Source organism: Coloeus monedula (assembly GCF_965178545.1).
Source record: "Coloeus monedula genome assembly, chromosome: 1".
Classification (NCBI taxonomy): domain Eukaryota; kingdom Metazoa; phylum Chordata; class Aves; order Passeriformes; family Corvidae; genus Coloeus; species Coloeus monedula.
The window spans coordinates 136,941,647-136,960,339 of record NC_138781.1 but is presented as its reverse complement, the minus strand read 5'-3'; the positions used below and the strand labels follow the sequence as shown (position 1 = coordinate 136,960,339).

The 18,693-nt window shown below is 42.7% G+C and overlaps 1 protein-coding gene across 1 annotated transcript in view; it reads right to left on the bottom strand.

Moving 5' to 3' along the window:
* LAPTM4B (lysosomal protein transmembrane 4 beta) overlaps nt 1-18,693 on the bottom strand; it is a 61,695-nt gene that overhangs the window by 15,728 nt on the left and 27,274 nt on the right. The window contains exons 5-6 of the mRNA XM_082297201.1: nt 12,366-12,464; nt 5,618-5,713 (exon numbers count right to left, since the gene is read on the bottom strand). Of these exons, the coding sequence (XP_082153327.1) occupies nt 5,618-5,713; nt 12,366-12,464 (195 nt within the window). The remainder of the gene's footprint in view (nt 1-5,617; nt 5,714-12,365; nt 12,465-18,693) is intronic.

The following is an 18,693-nucleotide window of genomic DNA, read 5'->3' as shown; positions in this document are numbered from 1 at the left end:
ATGCTTCAGCCTGTTTAACTGGCATGAGTTTAAGGGTCCTTCCTTCTGCCCATAGCCAAATTAATCACCAAATTAATAACACAATAATATAAAGAATGGCTCTTCCAACTTTACCAAATAATATTCCTCTGCTCAGAGAAATCATCCAGCAGAAAAGAAAGACCTAACTCTGCACTTCTCAAATAGGTCCCCTATTGCTTTGGGAAAGGGAAAGCAAACAAAAGTGTTGACCAATTAATTACAGGTTACTTATTTGAAGTCGTGTCCACAGAGGGAAGATATCAGCATTTAAAAAAAAAAGTAACTTATTAACCATTGTGGATAAGTGTATGTAAGATAAAGTCTACTGAAGCCATTTTATAAAGCACATAAAGATCTAAATCCCACTTTGAAGAGAGATTTACGGCTTTACATTTTATCCCCACTGGCAGCATGACCGGAGATGAAACTTCCATTGATTGGCTTCAGTGAGAGTAAAAATAGACTGAAATCCCCTGGCTGTCCAAGAGCATAATAGAGCTGCTACTGCTCCAGAGAAGAAATGTCTAACTTTGGGTTATCTTTTGCACCTGTACACTGAAAATTTTTCCAAATTGGATGAAATTTCCATGGTACTGCTGTGACAGTTTAAATTTGTGTGGAAAATTAACTTTCATCCATGGTGCTTTTGAGAAGCTGGCAGCAAAAAACAATCCCAGATTGGGAAACTGAAAAAAACAATCCTCAGGTTACTATAGATTGGGAAAGTGGAAAAAGCAATCCTCAGATTGTTGCAGGGGAGCCACCTTACTGCCATGCTAAAACCTCCTACAGACACGTCCAGAAACTGAGGGGAGAGAAGTATTGGAAAAACACTCAGAGAAGGGAGATCCATATTCCCTAGAGACTCAGCTGTGAATGTACATAGCTGGATTCTCAGGTCCTCAGGAGCATAAGAGTGTCGCATCCTCCCCCCTCCTGGGGTCCAGGCCATTCCCCTGCCCAGCATCAGCTGGTCCCCCCACATCTTAACAGAGCCTGTTGATGGAGCCAAGCCAGGCACATTCACATGGTGTCAAACTTTGATCAGAGGTCACAGAAGGAGGATCTCTCACCTAAAGGGCAGCAGGAATATCCCATTCATAGCCTGCAGTGGGAGGAGGCATGTTTGTTCCAGATGGCACATGTGCAAAAAGGATGGCTTAAACCACTTACACTGACTGACAAAAATCAGATTATCTGGTAGCTGATAACAGGTTAGTTACAGATCAGATCTATGAGCATTATTTATAAGAACCAGTTTGACCAGGGGAACTAACTGGAAATTTCTGTGCTGGGAGCAACAGAGAAAATGGGTAGCATGGAGCAATTCACACTACAGGGAATGCTGGATTTTAAGACAAAATCCTTCTATAAACAAGAAAGCTTGTTTCAACTCTGGGGACCTCATCATAAGTACGACATGGACCTGTTGGAGCCAGTCCAGAGGAGGACCACAAAAATGGAGAAGAGAAGGCTCCATCCAGGGAGACCTTATAGCACCTTCCAGTATCTAAAGGGGGTCTACAAGAAAGCTGGAGTGGGACTTTTCACAAGAGCATGTAGTGATAGGACATGGGGGAATGGCTTTAAACGGAGGGTAGGTGTAAATTAGATATTAGGAAGAAATTCTTTACTGTGAGGGTGGTGAAACACTGGAAGAGGTTGCCCAGAGAAGCTGTGGATGGCCCATTCCTGGAAATGTTCAAAGATGAGGCTTTGCGCAGCCTGGTCTAGTGGAAGGTGTCCCTGCCTGTGGCAGGGGGGTTGGAACTAAATGATCTTGAAAGTCCCTTCCAACCCAAACCATTCTGTAATTCTATGATTCCATAATATTTAGAAGTTTTACTCTAAACTATAGTAATTACACCCACTCTCATATTTAAGCTTAGATTTTTACTTCCATTTGTACAGATTCTTTTAGCTAATGCTGATGACAAGTATATATCAAAAACCACCCCTGAAGACGAGAACATACTCTGCAGGTATGACCTGCAGCTCTGTTGGAATTCAGGTAGCAGGTTTGATTCTAAAAATGACACATTTATTTCAAAGAAGAGGGCAGAGACGGACTCATCTTTTTTAAGAAATTTGTAGCTTATGATTTAAAGGCATATAGGTATGAAGAAGCCCTGCTGAAAGAAGTTTACCAGCATTCATAAAAATGAAAACCCATAATTTTAATACAAAAGTTCATTTGAATGTTGGGAGAATACTATACAATTCAACTGACTGTAGTGGCCTATCACAGCATTTCAAAATTTTGTAAGGTTTTCTCAAGAGTTCTAAACTCTCACAGGTCCTCGGTATTTAACTTTCAAAGCCCTATTCTTCCATGCTTCATTTTGAAACCATCTTTAACCAGCAGTGTTGAGACTACTTTTTTTATAGTCAGGTGGAGAGGGGGTTTTGTTTCTGTTTCACAATGTAGACATACAAAAAACATAATCTTCTTAAGTCTGTGATTTCAGGGGGTGAAGGAAGGGAAGAACTATCTTCTGACTGACGGTGGAGAATGATGAGGATTTAACCCCACATACTGTCGTTCCTTCTGAAGCTCAGCAAAGTGCAGAAGAAAGAAAGAGGCTGCTCAGGAGCACATCAGCTCCTCCATCACATCACTGAGTGCACTGTGCTGGTGGGTGCTCATGCAGCTTGTCAGGGAAGGATGTGAAAGAGATGGATATGGACTATGTCACCTAAGGCTGAAGGTGCTCATCCTGACTAGAGAGGAGTAGTTAGACATGGGTTTGAATGAAGCTTGCCTCCACCTCAAATAAATAATGCAAAACCCAGTCTGGTAATGATTCTCCTCTTGCCTTTCTGTCTGGGCCTGAGAAAACCTTCCGCAGCAGCATTGCTGCTGAGCCCTTCTGTATTCACAAACAGGAATCTTTGAGTGAATTTTTTTGGTTAGCTGATAAATTCCCAAACAGCTCTCTCATTTAATGTCATCTTATTGAACTTCCTTAGAAAGATGCATCATACCTGACAAGACCAAATTCTCACCTTATTAAAATCAAAGAAGTATAAATACTGGGGAAGGAAGAAGAGTCCAGTGGTCAGAGCCCCCAAGCTAGGAATGCACAACCTTTCTCAAAACCTGCTTCTGCTTTAGATGTCTTGTAAGATCAAGATAAGCAAAGTTAAATTAAAGGCTCAGTCTACCAATGCCATCTGTGAATGGGATAAAAGGGCTTCCTTTCCTCACAGAAACATTTGGTAATTACTAAAGTACTGAGAAGAGATTTGGTAGCCAGGCATCTCTAAAAAACAGTCTTTTGTTTATGAAGGCAGCAGTGAGGCAGGTGGTTTTAATGTAACTTTTAAAAAGTAAGTTTAGTTTCCCCTCCCGCTACAGAGCCTGCCAGCTCTGTGGGTTGTAGAGTTAACAATGTTTGAAGCTGAGTTACAACTACCTGCAGGCTGAACAAAAGAGCTATCAAAATTATTTCACATAAAACTCCTGGTTATACTCAAAATAGATTCCAGTAAAGAAAATAGTAATACTTCTTAGCTTTCAATAAATCCATGCTTTTATACTTAAATGTCCTGGTTGCCAGCTGTGATCGTGATCTGTAAAACTTCTAATGTTTGTCTCAAAGCTTCAGGTATAGAAGACAAATAACTATGCAAGAGTTACATCTTTCACGTAAAAGTAGTGATGGTTTTCTAAGCCCTTGCAGCACGGGAATCATTCATTCCAAGGGATTACAGTTGACAGTCTAATACCTCAGTTTGTGGAGACCACCCACAATTAGGAAAACCTGAGGAAGGCATACCGGGATTTTACCCAGAAGATCCAAAGGACCAAGTTCATGCTGCTCTCCTTCTGTTATGTAAATAGTGTAAAGACCCTTGTTACATAAGCCAGTGGGTTGCCCCAGGGGCTGATCTGGCACAGCAAGCTCAGTGTGTAGCTTGGACGGAACTGAGCGGCTCCATGGCAATACCACTGCAAACAGAACTGGCTCTTTTCCAGAAACCCTTTCTTCCTGTATTCCTTCAGTGCTGTTGGGGTTTTAGGAGCTCTCCTGGGTTTTTTTTGTTTGGGTGGTTTTTTTTTTTTTTTCTGTTAAAGGAATTTTCCCCATACGTGTTGCTAGGGGGACAAATGGCTGGATATTTAAGAAAAACAAAAGAGGTGCCTATGGGGTGGGGTGCATCTGGCTACTCTTTTGTTTCACCTGGGTGCGCAGGCAATCGGTCTCCAGCGTTTGGACAGAGAGGGAGGCTGCTTTTTCCCTTCTGCTGGAAAAGCCCGGGGATGCCAAAGCCCGCCTTCCCCGCCCCGCTGGAGGCCGGGCTGCAGCCGCCCTGCCCCCGCCACTGCTTCGAGCCTTCGCTGCATTGTAGCCCTGCTCGCCCTGCCTGCCCAGACCTCCGGGGGGTTCCCCGTTTGGATGCATCTCGTCTGCCACCAGGAATTTGTGCTCGTCCCTGCTGTTCCAGCCTGCCGTTCCAGCCTGCTGTTCCCGAGGGTCCGGCCGGACACCGGGATCGGCTGCCCAGGGGTTTGCGAAGCCTTTGTCCCATCCCTTCCCGGGATCCCAGGGCGCCAGTGCCGCGTGCTCCCCGAGCTCGCTCCGGAGCGCCCCCTGCAGCCGCGGGGGAACCATCGCACCTGCCCTGCTCACCGGGAGCCGCCAGCGCCCCTGCCGGCTGCGAGCGGAACTGCACCCGAGGGGAAAGGGCCCGACAGCCGAGAAGGCTGGCACTGGGTTTGTGATTGTTTGCTGGTACTGCCACAGTTATTGCTGTTTGTTTGACTGGTTATACACATATAGATAGATAATAGTGAAGAACTGTTATTCCTATTTCCCATATCTTTCCCTGAAAGCCCCTTGATTTCAAAATTATAATAACTTGGAGGGAAGGGGGGTCGCATCTGCCATTCCAAGGGGAGCTCCTGCTTTCCTTAGCAGACACCTGTCTTTCAAACCAGGACAAGTGCCTTTTGCAAAAAGCAAGACATCATGCTTAGCAATCATGTCCTGCACATGTGCATGTAAGCACTAAACTACTATAAAGTGAACTTACGCCTTCCATTCTTTGAGGTTAAAATTTGCTTATTAATTGCTTTCATGTTGATCTTTGTTTCATTTGGTCTCCTTACCATACAAACCCAATCATGCACTGGGAAACAAATCACTGAACTTTTGCTGCCTTTTAGCTCCTCTCTGTGAGTTTGTAAAGCACTACACCCCATGTTCAGGGTCCTAAATCACAGTTTCTATAGATAAATCCAAATTTCATAGCAGGTGTAGACCATGGCATCTTTGAGTCCTAATCAGGCCCTCCACTGTCCACATCATCACACAGCTGGAGCTCAGAACCGGGGGTCATTCCTGGGGCCACGACATCAACTGTTGTTTATGATTAACACAGATTATTTAACAGATTATATGCCTAAAATCAGCATTTTAGCAATAGATGTTATTTGCAACCATTGCATGCCAGTCCCTTGAGTTTCAAGTCCAAACACCACCAGATGAGGGCTGTCAGAGGAATTAAGGTGGTTAACTAAAGAGTCAGAAATATAAAATCAAGCCTTTAAATGCATAATATTACACAAATGTTTGCCATCTAACATCCTTACCGCGGTGTCATTGGTGGTAATGTACACCAACACGTCCGAGTTGTTTCTGCCATTAATGTACCGGTAACAGTTCCACACACAGCTTATCAAGTAACCCTGCAAAGAAAAGAGATTTATTATTCTGTGCAGAAAATAAACCATGGACTTTTTCTGTTAGAGCATTTCCATTCCATATATAAATATGAATATCAGCATGACAGAAGCACAGGACAGTCACTTCCCTGGTTGCAGTGACTATGAGAATGTCTCGGGGTTCTGTGAGTAATCCAACACTCTTCCTCATACTGACAGATTTGGGGTTCTTTAGAATTGAGAAGAGAAGGTTCTGGGGAGACCTTACTGTGGCTTTCAATATATAAAGGGGGCATATTAAATCACTGTATTCCATATGACTGGAATGGTCTTGCTCTTCTTGCCTGACTAGAGAAAATTGCCAAAGTAAAAGTTTTTATTGACATCTGAAGTTATTTCTGACCTTTTAAATATTGTTTAAAATACTTTTTTTCCCCCAGTGTAAAAACCTTGCAATAAACCTACTGCAAGTTTATAAAGTTCACTGATTTTGTTCTTTTGCCACCTGTCAGCTAGTTGTCTCCACTTTTTTAACTGGTTGGGCAAAATGCTCACAAGTCACCATCTCCTTCACAAGCAGGAGAGATTCCAGTTTGGGCAGCAAAGATGAGCAAAATGACTGGAAGGAAGATAAGAGGCAGGAAGATGTGGAGGAGCTGGAGTCAGATCTGCAGGATGTTGGTAACAGCTGGCAGGACTAAAGCAGCTCTCTCTGGAGCTTTCTGCTTCCCATTGTTGGAGGTTAGGGTTTTTCCTTTTGTTTTCTTTCAAACCAAGACACCCATGTAATCACACATGACAGTGATGAGGAGAACTTTGTGTTTTGATAGTGCCCAACTTATATTTTTACTTAGTAGGTCTGCACAGCAATTCTTCCCCAAACCTAACACATGCAGATTAAACTGCCAGCACTGAATTTGCATGTCTCACTGAGTGAGTCATACTTTTGTGACTCACTTGCACTGATGGCCTTCCAAAAGCCTCCTATCCCTTTCAGCTGCCTTGTGCTTCCTCTGTCTCCAGAGCCGACAGACATGAGCTGTGTTTTTCAGGATTCCACGTGACTCACTGATGGCTCACTTCCAGATCATGAAGTTTTTTTTCCACCAGGGCTGACCTGGCTAAAATCGGGTAAATTTGCCTCCTCTTTTTTTCACAGCACCTTACAGACCCCTGGATTGACTTGGAGGTGTTGCAGACTTTGACAATACTTTTGGCCATCAAATGGAGAAAGCAAAAGGCTTCTGGAGTGAGCTAAGTCCCAAGGGAAGATTAGACAGGCTCTACAGACCAAGCTGTGGGCTGTACAAACCTGCCCCAGGCTACTGAAACAAGTAAAGGCACATACGTGGAGAATTGCATCTTTTCCAGAATTAAGTAAAATGTCATCGTTAATTTTAAGTAGTAATAAGTAGTTCTGCAGCTTTCACTGCTCAGATACTATGGCCTGCAAAAGGCATAAGAGCCAATGAAGAACGGAGAGTGAATATAGTACACTTCTGTGGGGACACAGCCTGTCTTTATAAGAAACCTTTTATATTAAGCCTACCTATTTTCAAAACTATTTCTATACTCCTCCTGTCAAAATCCAAAGTGAGGGAAGCCCTGCTTTGGATAATATAATCCTATCTGGGAAAAGCTAGCAGGAAATTTATTTTTGAATGCTCCCATTCCATGTAGTAAATAAAACACACTTAACCCCACAATGAGCCCCTACCAGCTCTCCCATCTCTGAACCCTAGCTCTAATCAGCCCTGCTTCTGCATGCATGGGCTGTTTCTCAGTGGGTGAGGTCTGTTCCTTCAATTAAGGAGGTCATCAGCCAGCACACACCAAGGAATTGGCCCTGAGACACTGACCCACATAGGGTCAGTGGCAGCAACTCGGAGCACATCCTTGTCCAAGTGCTTTGGACATGTGCTGCTGGCCTGCAAATCATGAGTCACAGAAACTTGTTTTCCTCAACCTGTAACTTTATTTAAGCTTGTTCCCAGTAATTATTTTCTACCAATACTGCTGCACCATTAAATGGGGTTCCTGATTCAGTTACCAGTTTTCTTTCCTGAAAGACTTGGCTGAGGTTTCAAACACTGCCTTAAAATGCGTGGCTGGACACACAGTATATAAATATATTGATTTTTATCTCAGGAGACTAATGTTCACACTTGAAATTGGCCCTGCATAAAAGGCCTGAACTCCCTCAGCCTAATCCACCCTTACTGGATCTCCTGCATACCACAGCACAGACTGGTGACAGACACCTTTTGGGGGAGGCAGCCCCAAGCAACCACCACGAGAATGGACAGGTGTGTAAGAAGGCTGAATGTAGAAACAGGCACTGTGCCCACTTCTAACCAGTTTTCACTCTTCCCCTTTGGATGGTGGGAAATTACTTGAGACCCTAAGGATCTGAAACCCACAAAACCTTGTCACCTTGCCTCTTGCTGTTGCAGCTGCAGAGACAGTTGTTAGGCTGCATAACAACAGTAATGAACTGCAGACCTGTGCTCATCAGGCGTGCCTGACCAGATGACTGACCAGCATCTTTGTGGAAATTAAGACGTTCTTGTATTGAGCTGCTTCTTGTAACACAGCAAGGGAAAGTCTGTGCTGATCTGGGTCACAGAAGCCCTCTGTGTGATCCCTCGCTGGCAGCAAGTGCAGGGTGAGCACCACAGACCCAAGAGAGCCCCCTCAGGTTAGTAGCTGCCTGCCCTGAATCCCATTTGACTCCCCGGCTGCTTGGAATTTTCTATTTACAGAGCTGGGATGGGCTTCAGTAACTGGTGAAAATGACATAGAGATTTCTATACTAACTGAAATGTATATGAAGATTTCAGAGGCATGATAATAGCAGACCAGTTGACCACATATATTTCCCATGTTGGTGTTACAGAAACAATGGGTTGCTGTGCTGATAAAATCTGCAATTAAATCCTTCTTCTCAGCACACTAGAATGTGAACCTTGTGAGTATAAAAAGGCTGTACAAGAACAACTGCTTAGAACTGAAAGAAATGTTGTGACTGGAAAGAATTAATAATATCAAACCAAACCAGTGGTCTGCAGCACTCTATATGGCACCTTACAGTGGCCAGGACATCACCTGTTGGCTCACAGTCACACACACTGAGGTATGCAATTTAAAACAATTGACCCCTGCTTTAGAAATGCTTCTCTCCTAAGTATCCTGTCATCATCAGTGCTGGGACTTGTCCTAGGCTTTTGTGGAACAGGTGGCAACCTCATGGCTATGTGTTGGCCATTCCTGGGAGTGGGGATCAGAGCTTGGCTGTTGGGGCTGTGTTCATGGTCCCAACTGCTGCTCCATCAGCCCTGCAGGAAGGTAGCAGATACGGGGGGATGTGTTGCAGGTCAGGGCTCCCCCTGCCAGGAAGCATCCCCTTGGGCTGAGATACCAAATCCCTCAGGGCGAGCACATAACTTCATTCTACATTACCCTTTCCCATCTGCTGAGGACACCAGGATGTGCAGAGCGGTCTCAGCTCCAGGCTCAACACCTTGTACGTGCAGCTTACAGGCATATTATGGAGAACAGTGCTAATACTCAGTTTGCTGAAGACCAGCCTGTCTCACTGAACCTTTTGGCTGCCCCACTGGCAGCTACCTCTTCCTACCTGCTTTTCAGAAAGAGAAAGGCCAGGGAAGAGCTGCAGAGTGCTTGGGACAGCCTGGGGAAAACATTTAATCTGGTTGTGTTTGTGCTCATCTGAGCTCATTTGGGCCTGCCCATGATGGGGAGGGTGAAGCCTCAGCTACTCTGACTCAGCAGCTGGGGCTGGCTGGAGAAAACCAAGGCCCTCTTCTCCAAACCAGCTGCAGAGCACACGATTCAAAAGCCACTGTGTTGGCTACATGCCATGTGAAGTCCTGTGTACATGTATACAAACACATTTATGCTGCTGGATGCCCCTCCTCAGACAGATAGGAAACATCTATGTTTCATGGTATGCAACTCCAGTTCAGTTTCTAGACAAGAACAGTGAATGGAATAACACATTTTGGTCTACTCTGAAAAGTGTTTGGTGTGAAACCACCTGAAATTCCCATTAGGTGCTTCAGATCCAAGTAAATCATAAGGACTAAAAAGACAAGCGTTTGTGTGTGGTTAGCTGGCTAGCTTTCTTATCACCCTCTCTTGTCTCCCTTCCCTTTTCACAAACCCATGACTGCAAAACACAAACCCAACATCTAATATTGCATAATGTTGCTTTCTTCTCAGTAGTGCTTTCCTATCCATGTAGCTTCACCTAAAAAAAAGAGTCATAATACCAAATATTTCTGAGGAATTAGGTGATTCTGTTTTGTATTTCCCACCAGTTGAATGCGGCTTTTCCTACTGTAACTTTTCCTAGGTCACAATGTCTTGGTTCCTCTCCCTCTTTCTAGTTGAACTCCAGAGAGAGAGGAAGCTCAGGCGTATTTTTTTACACACAGTACCTTCCCAGTTTCAGTATATAAATGTGGTACCATCTGTTAAGTCTATCAGAGATAAAATGTGATGCATCTGTGTGTGTTCAGCTTTCAGTTGATGGAGCAGATTCTGTAAATCTGCACAACAGCTCTTCTGGAAACATAAGAAATTAAAATGAAAATGCTAACTGGAATTTAGCATGTGTTTCTGTGTGAGTCATATTTTTTGTGACTCATTTATATGATAATATATTGCTAGAATGAGCATTATATGAGCCACATATACTCTTGGAAAAAACACAAGTTACCACTTTAAAACAAAATGACTCTTTCGCACTATTAATTTCTTAGGTTTCTTGCCTCTGTAGTAAGCATTTCTGCCATTCCAATTATAGTTGCCTTTTTTTTTAATAAGCTTGAAGCTTCCTTGACATACTTACTCAAGGAAACACCAGGCCCACATGGGGTAAAAATGAGCTGTTGGTTGCATCAGAAAAAATTTTTTGGAACACATTCCTTGTGGAACCTGAAAAATCTATGTATTTATTAAATTCACACATATTTCTTAGAAGTGCAAATAAAATCAACTGTACGGTTGTGAACATATAAGGCCAGAAGGCTAAATTGTATTGCCAAATCACAGAAAAAAAGTGAACACTGCTTCCAACAGCTCCTTAATACACCCTATCTGTTAGGTTTCTTTCCCCAGTTTTGAAGTAGCTTCAATAACCTTATCTACCTCTTTTGCCACAGTAACATTCCCTGTATATCCTGTCAAATGTGTTGCCTGGAAGGAACATCTTTGGTGTCATTGTGACTCTTTGGGACTTCTCTAACCTAATGCAAAATTGCTCTGCAGAGAGAGCAAGACTAATCTGAAATAAAGTCCCACACAAGAAATACAAAACCAGCAGCCCTGTGCTGTGAGAAACTTGCAGAAGGGTGCAAGAAGAGGGCAAACATAACAGCATACTTTACAAGAGGTCCAATGCTCAGAGTGCTAGTTGGAGCCACAGGTTGTTGTTTTTCCTACACTGATTTGTCTGATCTTATTCTGAGCTCTTTTTGAACTTCTGAGCCACAGCAGGTGAGGGCTGGACTCACTGGACAATCAACCTGGTTGTGGTGGTTTCACATGAGTCCTTTCTGGCTGCTCTGGGTGATGCTACATCTCCTCTTTGCCTGCTACATCTCCCCTTTGCCCAGTACCTGCCACCTCCAGCCCTCTCACCCACTAGGTTTTCGTAACAGCAAATAAATTCTCATTCCCTGTGTCTTTCTGTTGCCTGGTCTGACAGTTCTTTATGTTGCTCCTTCCAGGAGAGATTGCTTGGATTTACTTACCTACTCTACAAAATTCTTTCTGACACAGGGCACCAGAAGGGAAGCTATGCTTCCAGAGACAGTGGGCATCAAAACTGACTAAGAAATGATACAATTTATATTTTTGGCTTTTCTATTGCTTTCTTAACATTCTTAGCATTTGATTTACTTGTTTGACCAGAAATGAGCTAAGCTAATATTTTCACAGGTCTATCTGTTACAGCTACAAGACCCCTTTTACAAGTGGTCACGCTTCCTTCAGAGTCCACTACAGTGTTTGTAAAACAAGAGCATGTTTCCTCTGTGCCCACTACTTAGCATTTTTCACCACTGAGTTTTTCTGCCATTCCATGAGATTCTCCTGCAAGGACTTCTTGGCTAATTGCTTTCCCTATTTTGAATAACACTAAAAAAAAAAGGTTGTTAGATTTCCTTCCCCTTCCCAGATCTCTTATGACTGCACCAAAATGCATGGGTTGCAGTGTTGGAAAGACTGATAATCTATCTTTATTCCCTATTCCCTATCCACAGTCTGTGAGACTCCCTTTTGTTGTCTCCCTACACAACTTAAGGTGCTTTTTAAAGCTTTTGATGAGAGATACTGCCAAACATGTTCTGAAAAAACAAGGAGTCTGTATCAACAGGCTCTCCCTTGTCCACTAGATGATCCTCTGCTTCAAAGGATTCATAAGTCATGAGGTCCTCCTACAAGCACCACACTTCCCCATTGTGGCCTATATGTTCTTGTGGTTGTCTATGAGATTTTTCACATTTTTTTCATGATGTCTGTAACCCTGTTTCATATAGGTATCAGGCTGCTGGGGGTGTAGATACCCAGACCTCTTCTAAAGACAGACCTCCCAGCAAGGGACATTCCACCCATGATCAGAAGAAGACTTTATACACAATAATGCACTTACCTTAAAAGCCAAAATGATACTTATGAAAAGGAGGATAATCACAACCAGACACGTAGGGTTCACAGACATAATCTCTTCCTTGTAGGGAAAATTGTTGGGCTGCATAAGCAAAAATAAGCAACACACTGTGAGTCAATTGCACAAGTCATTGAAGAGCCATTCAACTAGTGCATTCAATAATTAACAGCTTACAAATCCTTCTGTGATCTACGAAATCAGCTCTCCCCACCAGCAACCAGTTTCCGTAAGTGTGGCTACAACAGGCATTGTGAAGACTCAGATGCCAAAGGCTTCCTGGAGGGCTGAGGGATTTGCTTTCTGCCTTGGATGTGGTGTGGGCTCTCTTTTCTTCGGTGCACACTGGGTTTGTATCTGACACAAACTAGGAGAAGTCTGAGAACCTTGCAGCAGGAAATCTTCCATCATGGGAAATGGCAAGCAAATCTTACACTTACTGAGTAACCATTACACTGGCACTGGTTGCCAAAGAGCAGTAGCAGCTCTTTCCAGAAAGTCAAAGCAGGAAAAACTGGACAGCGTAATCCTTTCACCTAAATATTTTATGACATTTCAAAATACTCTGAGTCTATTCTGCTCCATCTTATTTAGGCCAAATTTGGACTACTTCTCTGGGAGCCGTGTCACGATTTCAAGTTGAAATGTGCCCCAGGCCCTTCTGTTACTGCATACATGAAATAGAGGTGACAAAATGAATCTTCCTGCTCAGCACAGGTTCTAGTGATTTACAGCTGTGAAACACTTTAGGATCAGTGACTGAAAAACAGCCTCTAAAAATGTTACTGTATTTTTTATTGCTTAAAATCTCCACGCCCTTTAAAATGAATGTTCCAACTAGTTCTAAAATATTGCAAGACACAAGTTCCTGTTTCAGTTAGAATAAACCATTGTTCATAGACAGAGCTGCTCTCCACAAAAGATAGCTCCACTGCAACAGTAGCTCATTATATCTGAATGCAAGAGTTCCTTCCACACAACTCCCTTTTCCCTTACAGGTCTAATTACTTAACCAGGCCAGCTCTGCATCCTTGTCAGGACAATTAACTAGACCAAGCTACAACTGTATTCTTGGCAATGATGGTGTAAATCCAGAGTAACCCCTTAATAACCCTTATTCCAGCACTCAGCCCAGTGCATCAGGAAATTATCTTTTTTTGGACAGCTGCTACTGAGAATAGCTCTTTATTTAGCGCTTCCATGAACTGTTCAGAGTGGTTAACATCAACAGCAGCTGTAACCATTTGCAGATAAATGTTACATAAGCACATTTTCCGCTTCTTGACAGCAATGTTTCTGTTCCTCTACTGAATTCCATGGCTGAAGTTTTTATCATGTTATCTTCTTTATCGAGGTACAGTTTTTGTAGGGAACTAGCTTGCTATAATTCAGTAAGTTACTACTTTTTTTTTTTTTTTTCCCCACAAAAGGTTATTCTACATATAGTGGATGCAGTTACCCAGAGACCAAGAAAGCAAGACTATATGCCAAGAAACAATGCACTAAAAATTAAACAAAAACCTTATATGCATAAAATTTAAGTATTAATGCCCCAACCTGCCCTCCTGCTTGCAGGAGGGAGACACTAAGTTAGAAAGTTAGAAAGTCTGGTCAGTCAAGGACAGTTACAGTAAAAACTGTACCCAAATGATTTTTTCAGTACTGATCTACCATTAAAAATAAAGTCAAAATAATTTGTGAATGTAATAAAAAATTCCTATTAAGACTTTGGTTCTGCTACACACTGGTTTTTGGGACCCAGCCACTGGTCAAAGACTGGATGCTATGTTCTTGGCCATAACCTAATGGCCTGTTTCTAGACATCAGCTCAAATGGGATTTGCATGGGGGCAAGAGGAGGGCAGGAAAATGACCAAGGAAGTTCCCACTACCTTTAAAAGCAGGAACATCTGGAGCCATGAACCCTGGTCAAGTCTGGTGCAGGATGTACTGCTCAGCAGTGCCTGGCCTTCCCTTAAGTCAGCACCAGTGTTTCAGCACATAATTCAGCAAAGCCAGGAGAGCGCATGAGGAACAAATACTGTGGTTTGTCCTCTTCAGGCTCAGCTTTCTGAGTCTCTGTCCTGAAGAGATGAGAGGTGTAAGCAGCCCCAGCGAGGCAGTGGGTGCTGCACCCATGCCGTGAAGATGCCAGAGCTGCCTGTGAGATTTTGGTGCAGGGTGTGAAAACTGAAGTCAGTCCCTTCCAGAGCTTCCAGGCTTTCTGTATGGGAGACAAAGCCTTCAGGGTAATGGATAGCCCAGGAGCATTGGATCAGCATGGAAGAAATCCCTTTGTCTTTTTTTGCTAACTGGGCTGGGCCAGCCTAAGAGAAGTCTGATATTAAGTCACAACTACAGACCCCTTTAGTGCTGTAGGAAAACCAATTTACAAAACCTGCAGCTTTTGGCAAAGAAGCAGGAAAGATTGTAGGAAGCATCTCAACTGGCTCCAGTCTCACCTGGTACATGGAACTGGTGCCATCAGGCAACGCTTGGGGTCCCATCCCATGGCTGCAACTGTTCCCAAAATCTCATTAATTCCTGCAGAAAGCAGGTACCAAGAGTGGTTTAGATGAACCAAACCATTGGCCTTCACTGACTATAGTGATGAACTTAAACACTGATATGGATGTGTGAGGTGGGACAAGAAATTCTGCTCCTGTGCTGGGAGTTTGCTCTCCTGTGGGAAGACCAGTAGCTGAAATCGTGCTGCTGGGAAGGTTCCAGGCACCAGGCTTGGTGCTGCAACTTCTGGAAAAAGATCAGTGTCAAATGTTGTGCAAGGTTTGATGAAGCTGAGACTGAAATACATCTGGGTGGGAAAAATCAAGCCTACAGCTGGAAATACAGGAGTGATTTTGCAGCAGAAGATGATGAAATTTTCTATACAAACAAAAGGTAGTTGTAATGGTGTTGCACTGCCATGCTAAAGTCATAATTAAAGTGTCATTTATAACCTTGTCACAGACAGGGAGAGGGCTGTGTGCATAATAATATACCTGACACACTTCTAATTTTAAAAAATTACTGCTTATTCATTTCAAGGCCCTATTAAACACTTAAAAAGACTCTAAAACATGCATGGAAAGTACATTTCTACTGCATTGGTACTGTACAAATGCACAAGAAGAATAAAAATGACAAAGCTTAAGCCGTTTCTCATTCCCTCAGCCTGCTTGCATAACCTTTCATAACTTCCTTCCCCTTGGACCACAAAAAATCCCCTTTAAAATATGGTGCAGATTGTCATTCCAAGTTACAATCCTCCAAGTATCAAAATCTTATAAAATTGAAAGAAAACAGCAATGTGTCTGTAGAATTTGCAAAGCTCTGCTATGAAGTTAGTGGTACTTCTTTGGAATTACAAAATGGCATTAAAAATGTCAGAAAGGATATTTTGGTTTTCAGCTTTAGTTTATAGGAAAAATTTCTTTAGGTTAATCTCTTTTATGTTCTCTAGGCATTTCTCCATGGATTTAAAATCATGACTGATGCCACCTGAACTGTCAGGCAGCAGCATTGCAGGCAGTCCCACAGTTAAGCTACTTAATATACTTCGGAATTTTGTTTAGATGAACTGTCACAGTCTTGTACTTTGATTAAAAAAAAGTTTGCATAACTAAGTTGCAGACCATCCTGTTCTGCACCTCTGCTTCAATCCATTTCATATATGAGAAGTGTTTAATTTGACAGCTTTAAAATGCCCATATATCAAAGATTTAGTGGGGTTAAAAGAAAGAAATGTGCTTTAGGTTAAACTACTTTAGACCTCTGCTTAGACCAAGAACTAAAATGATTTTTATTTTACACATGTTGGATTTGCTGTATGCAAAAGTTTTTGCTTTTTAAATGACAATGATAATGACCAAGACATCCAGTGTAACTCTTAGAAACTTTGATCACATGATCACCATCAAAGTTACCAAATGCAAAATTTGTAACATTTACTTATTTTACACGACCCTTCATGTTAAGATGCTCTTGCCATCTATGGCAATTAAGTAGCACACCAGTGCGCAGTTGGGTATCTAAAGGCAACAGAAAGTTTCCAAAGACACTGTGGCTAGGAAAGAAGCAGCCAGTACAGACTGATGTTACCAAACACCTTGTGGACATAATTGCAACATTTTCAGCTATGGCCCTGCCCAGCTTACTGATATGTACTCACCATCTTGCTAAAAATACATGGAGAATTTCACAGTAGCTATAACTCATCACTGACAGACAGACTGAAATCTGGCAGATGTGCACCAAAGTAACTATATAATGATCCCAGATACTACTGAAGGGAAGTAGAAATGGTTAAAGACACAGGATTTTCATCACCTTGGAGCAAACAGAAAGTTCTTCTGAGACTGCTAAATGTATCCCGTTACCTAATGCACAGTTTCTTCCAGATTCAATTCAGTAACGAATTTGAAGAACAATTGGTATTTTTCATTTACCTTATGGAATTGTGCCCCCTAAAATATCATTCCCCAAATGCAAAGCAGTTTTAGAGGAACAGAAACTGTAAGGATGCCAGGAAGAAGCACAGTCCTGGTTTCCTGCCTACCCCGGCAGACCACTGCAAAGGGATTGAGGGCAAGGCAACTCCAAGGCTTATTTGCAAACCATCAGGAGGGATCACACCCAAATGGCACTGCATTTATGATGTAATTGCTTGCATTTAGTTTCATCTTGTCCCATGTCCGAGTATCTGATAACAGTGGATGTACCCTTCACATCTCCCCTTTGCTTTTTCCCGCTCAGACAGAGTGTATTTACTCTGAACCAAATATAACAACCTTATGCCAACTGATGTAGCCCTTCCAGGTAAAGGTACATGGGGTTCCAGTTGAACCATTTGTACTTGGGACCACAGCTAAGACACAAGAGGCGTAATCAGCTTCAAAGCAGATGCAGAACAGCTTCAAAACTTTGTTAAACAGGTGGCATTAACTGTTCAAAATTCATCACAGCTCTTGGTAGTTTTTCCCCATCACTAATCTCCAATACAAATGACAAAATACACACTAATTCTTGGTTTTAAATGAATTTAACTTGGACTAGCTTCCAGCTGCTCATTAGCATTATGCCTCACATCTAATTTAAACAGCCTGCTAATACCTCATTATTTTGCATGTGAAACCTCTGATGGCCCTACCTCTTGGTCTTCTTTCTCGTAAATGAAGCAGGAAAAGCTGATTGTCTCTCATCATACTACAATATATCCAGCTTTTATATTTTTTGAGGAAATTTTCTGCATGTTCTCTGACTTTTAAGCACTGTTTTTTACAACCAGACTCCATAAATAAATGGAGAAAACCCACATTACCAACAGAGAAGGGAAGTCTCCTCTCTATTACTATTAATTGCTCTTTTTTCTGTCCATAAATCCCAAGAGCAATTTTTGCAAACAGCAAAACAACCCAGGGACTCTGCTTTTGGCTCTTAAATCCCTAGGCTGCTTACAGGGTCACTGCATCCCAGGCACAGTTGTCAAACTGTATGCTCATCTGTATTGTTCAGGCTTTTACATTTCTTTGCATTTATCTCTGTAGCACACATTAGTGGCTGAACTCAAGTTCTCAGGCAGTCTAGCTCAGTGTCAGCCACGGGTTTTATTAGAAGTGAATTTGCTGGGAAAAGTCACAGGTACTGCCACTGGGAAATGGCGAGATGTGCTCACTCAGGGCAGTGCAGGGTAGGGTCTTCCAGAGAATGACACACAAGAGCCAGATTATACTCCTGTTCACAACCTCCCACCAAAGGACTCGATCCCTCTAGAAAATGAGCCTGGAGAAGCTCTCCCAAGGCTGACATTAGCTTTTGTGAAGTGCCTCTTGGATTCCAACATTATTAATGGAAGTTAGGAGGAGCATGACATCTACTGCTGATTCCTGAAGACCTTCCTCTACCCAAAATAGAAACTCACTGGCAGATGGTCGGCTTGACCACGACCCTTTGCAGTCTGCCAGCTAACCTCTCCTAGTCCATGTGATACATCCTGTATTGATCTAGTGCTTTATCGTTGCTCTGAGCATCATGCTGTGAAGTCAAACATCTCAAGAAAGTCCATTATGCCCCTGCCCATCATTATTGATGAAGTCAGTAATCTTGTCAGTGAAGGAAAATGAGTTTGCCTGCAGGACTGATTTTCTATGAAACTGTGCTGGCAGTCATTAATCACTTTTCTCTGGTCTAATCCTTTATCAATGGACGGCCCTCTCAGCCCCAGCCCTTCTGTTATTATTCTGCTTGGTAGCAAAGTCAGGCTAATCAGCCTATAATTATCCTGGAAATCCCCCTTGCCCTTTTGAGCACTGACA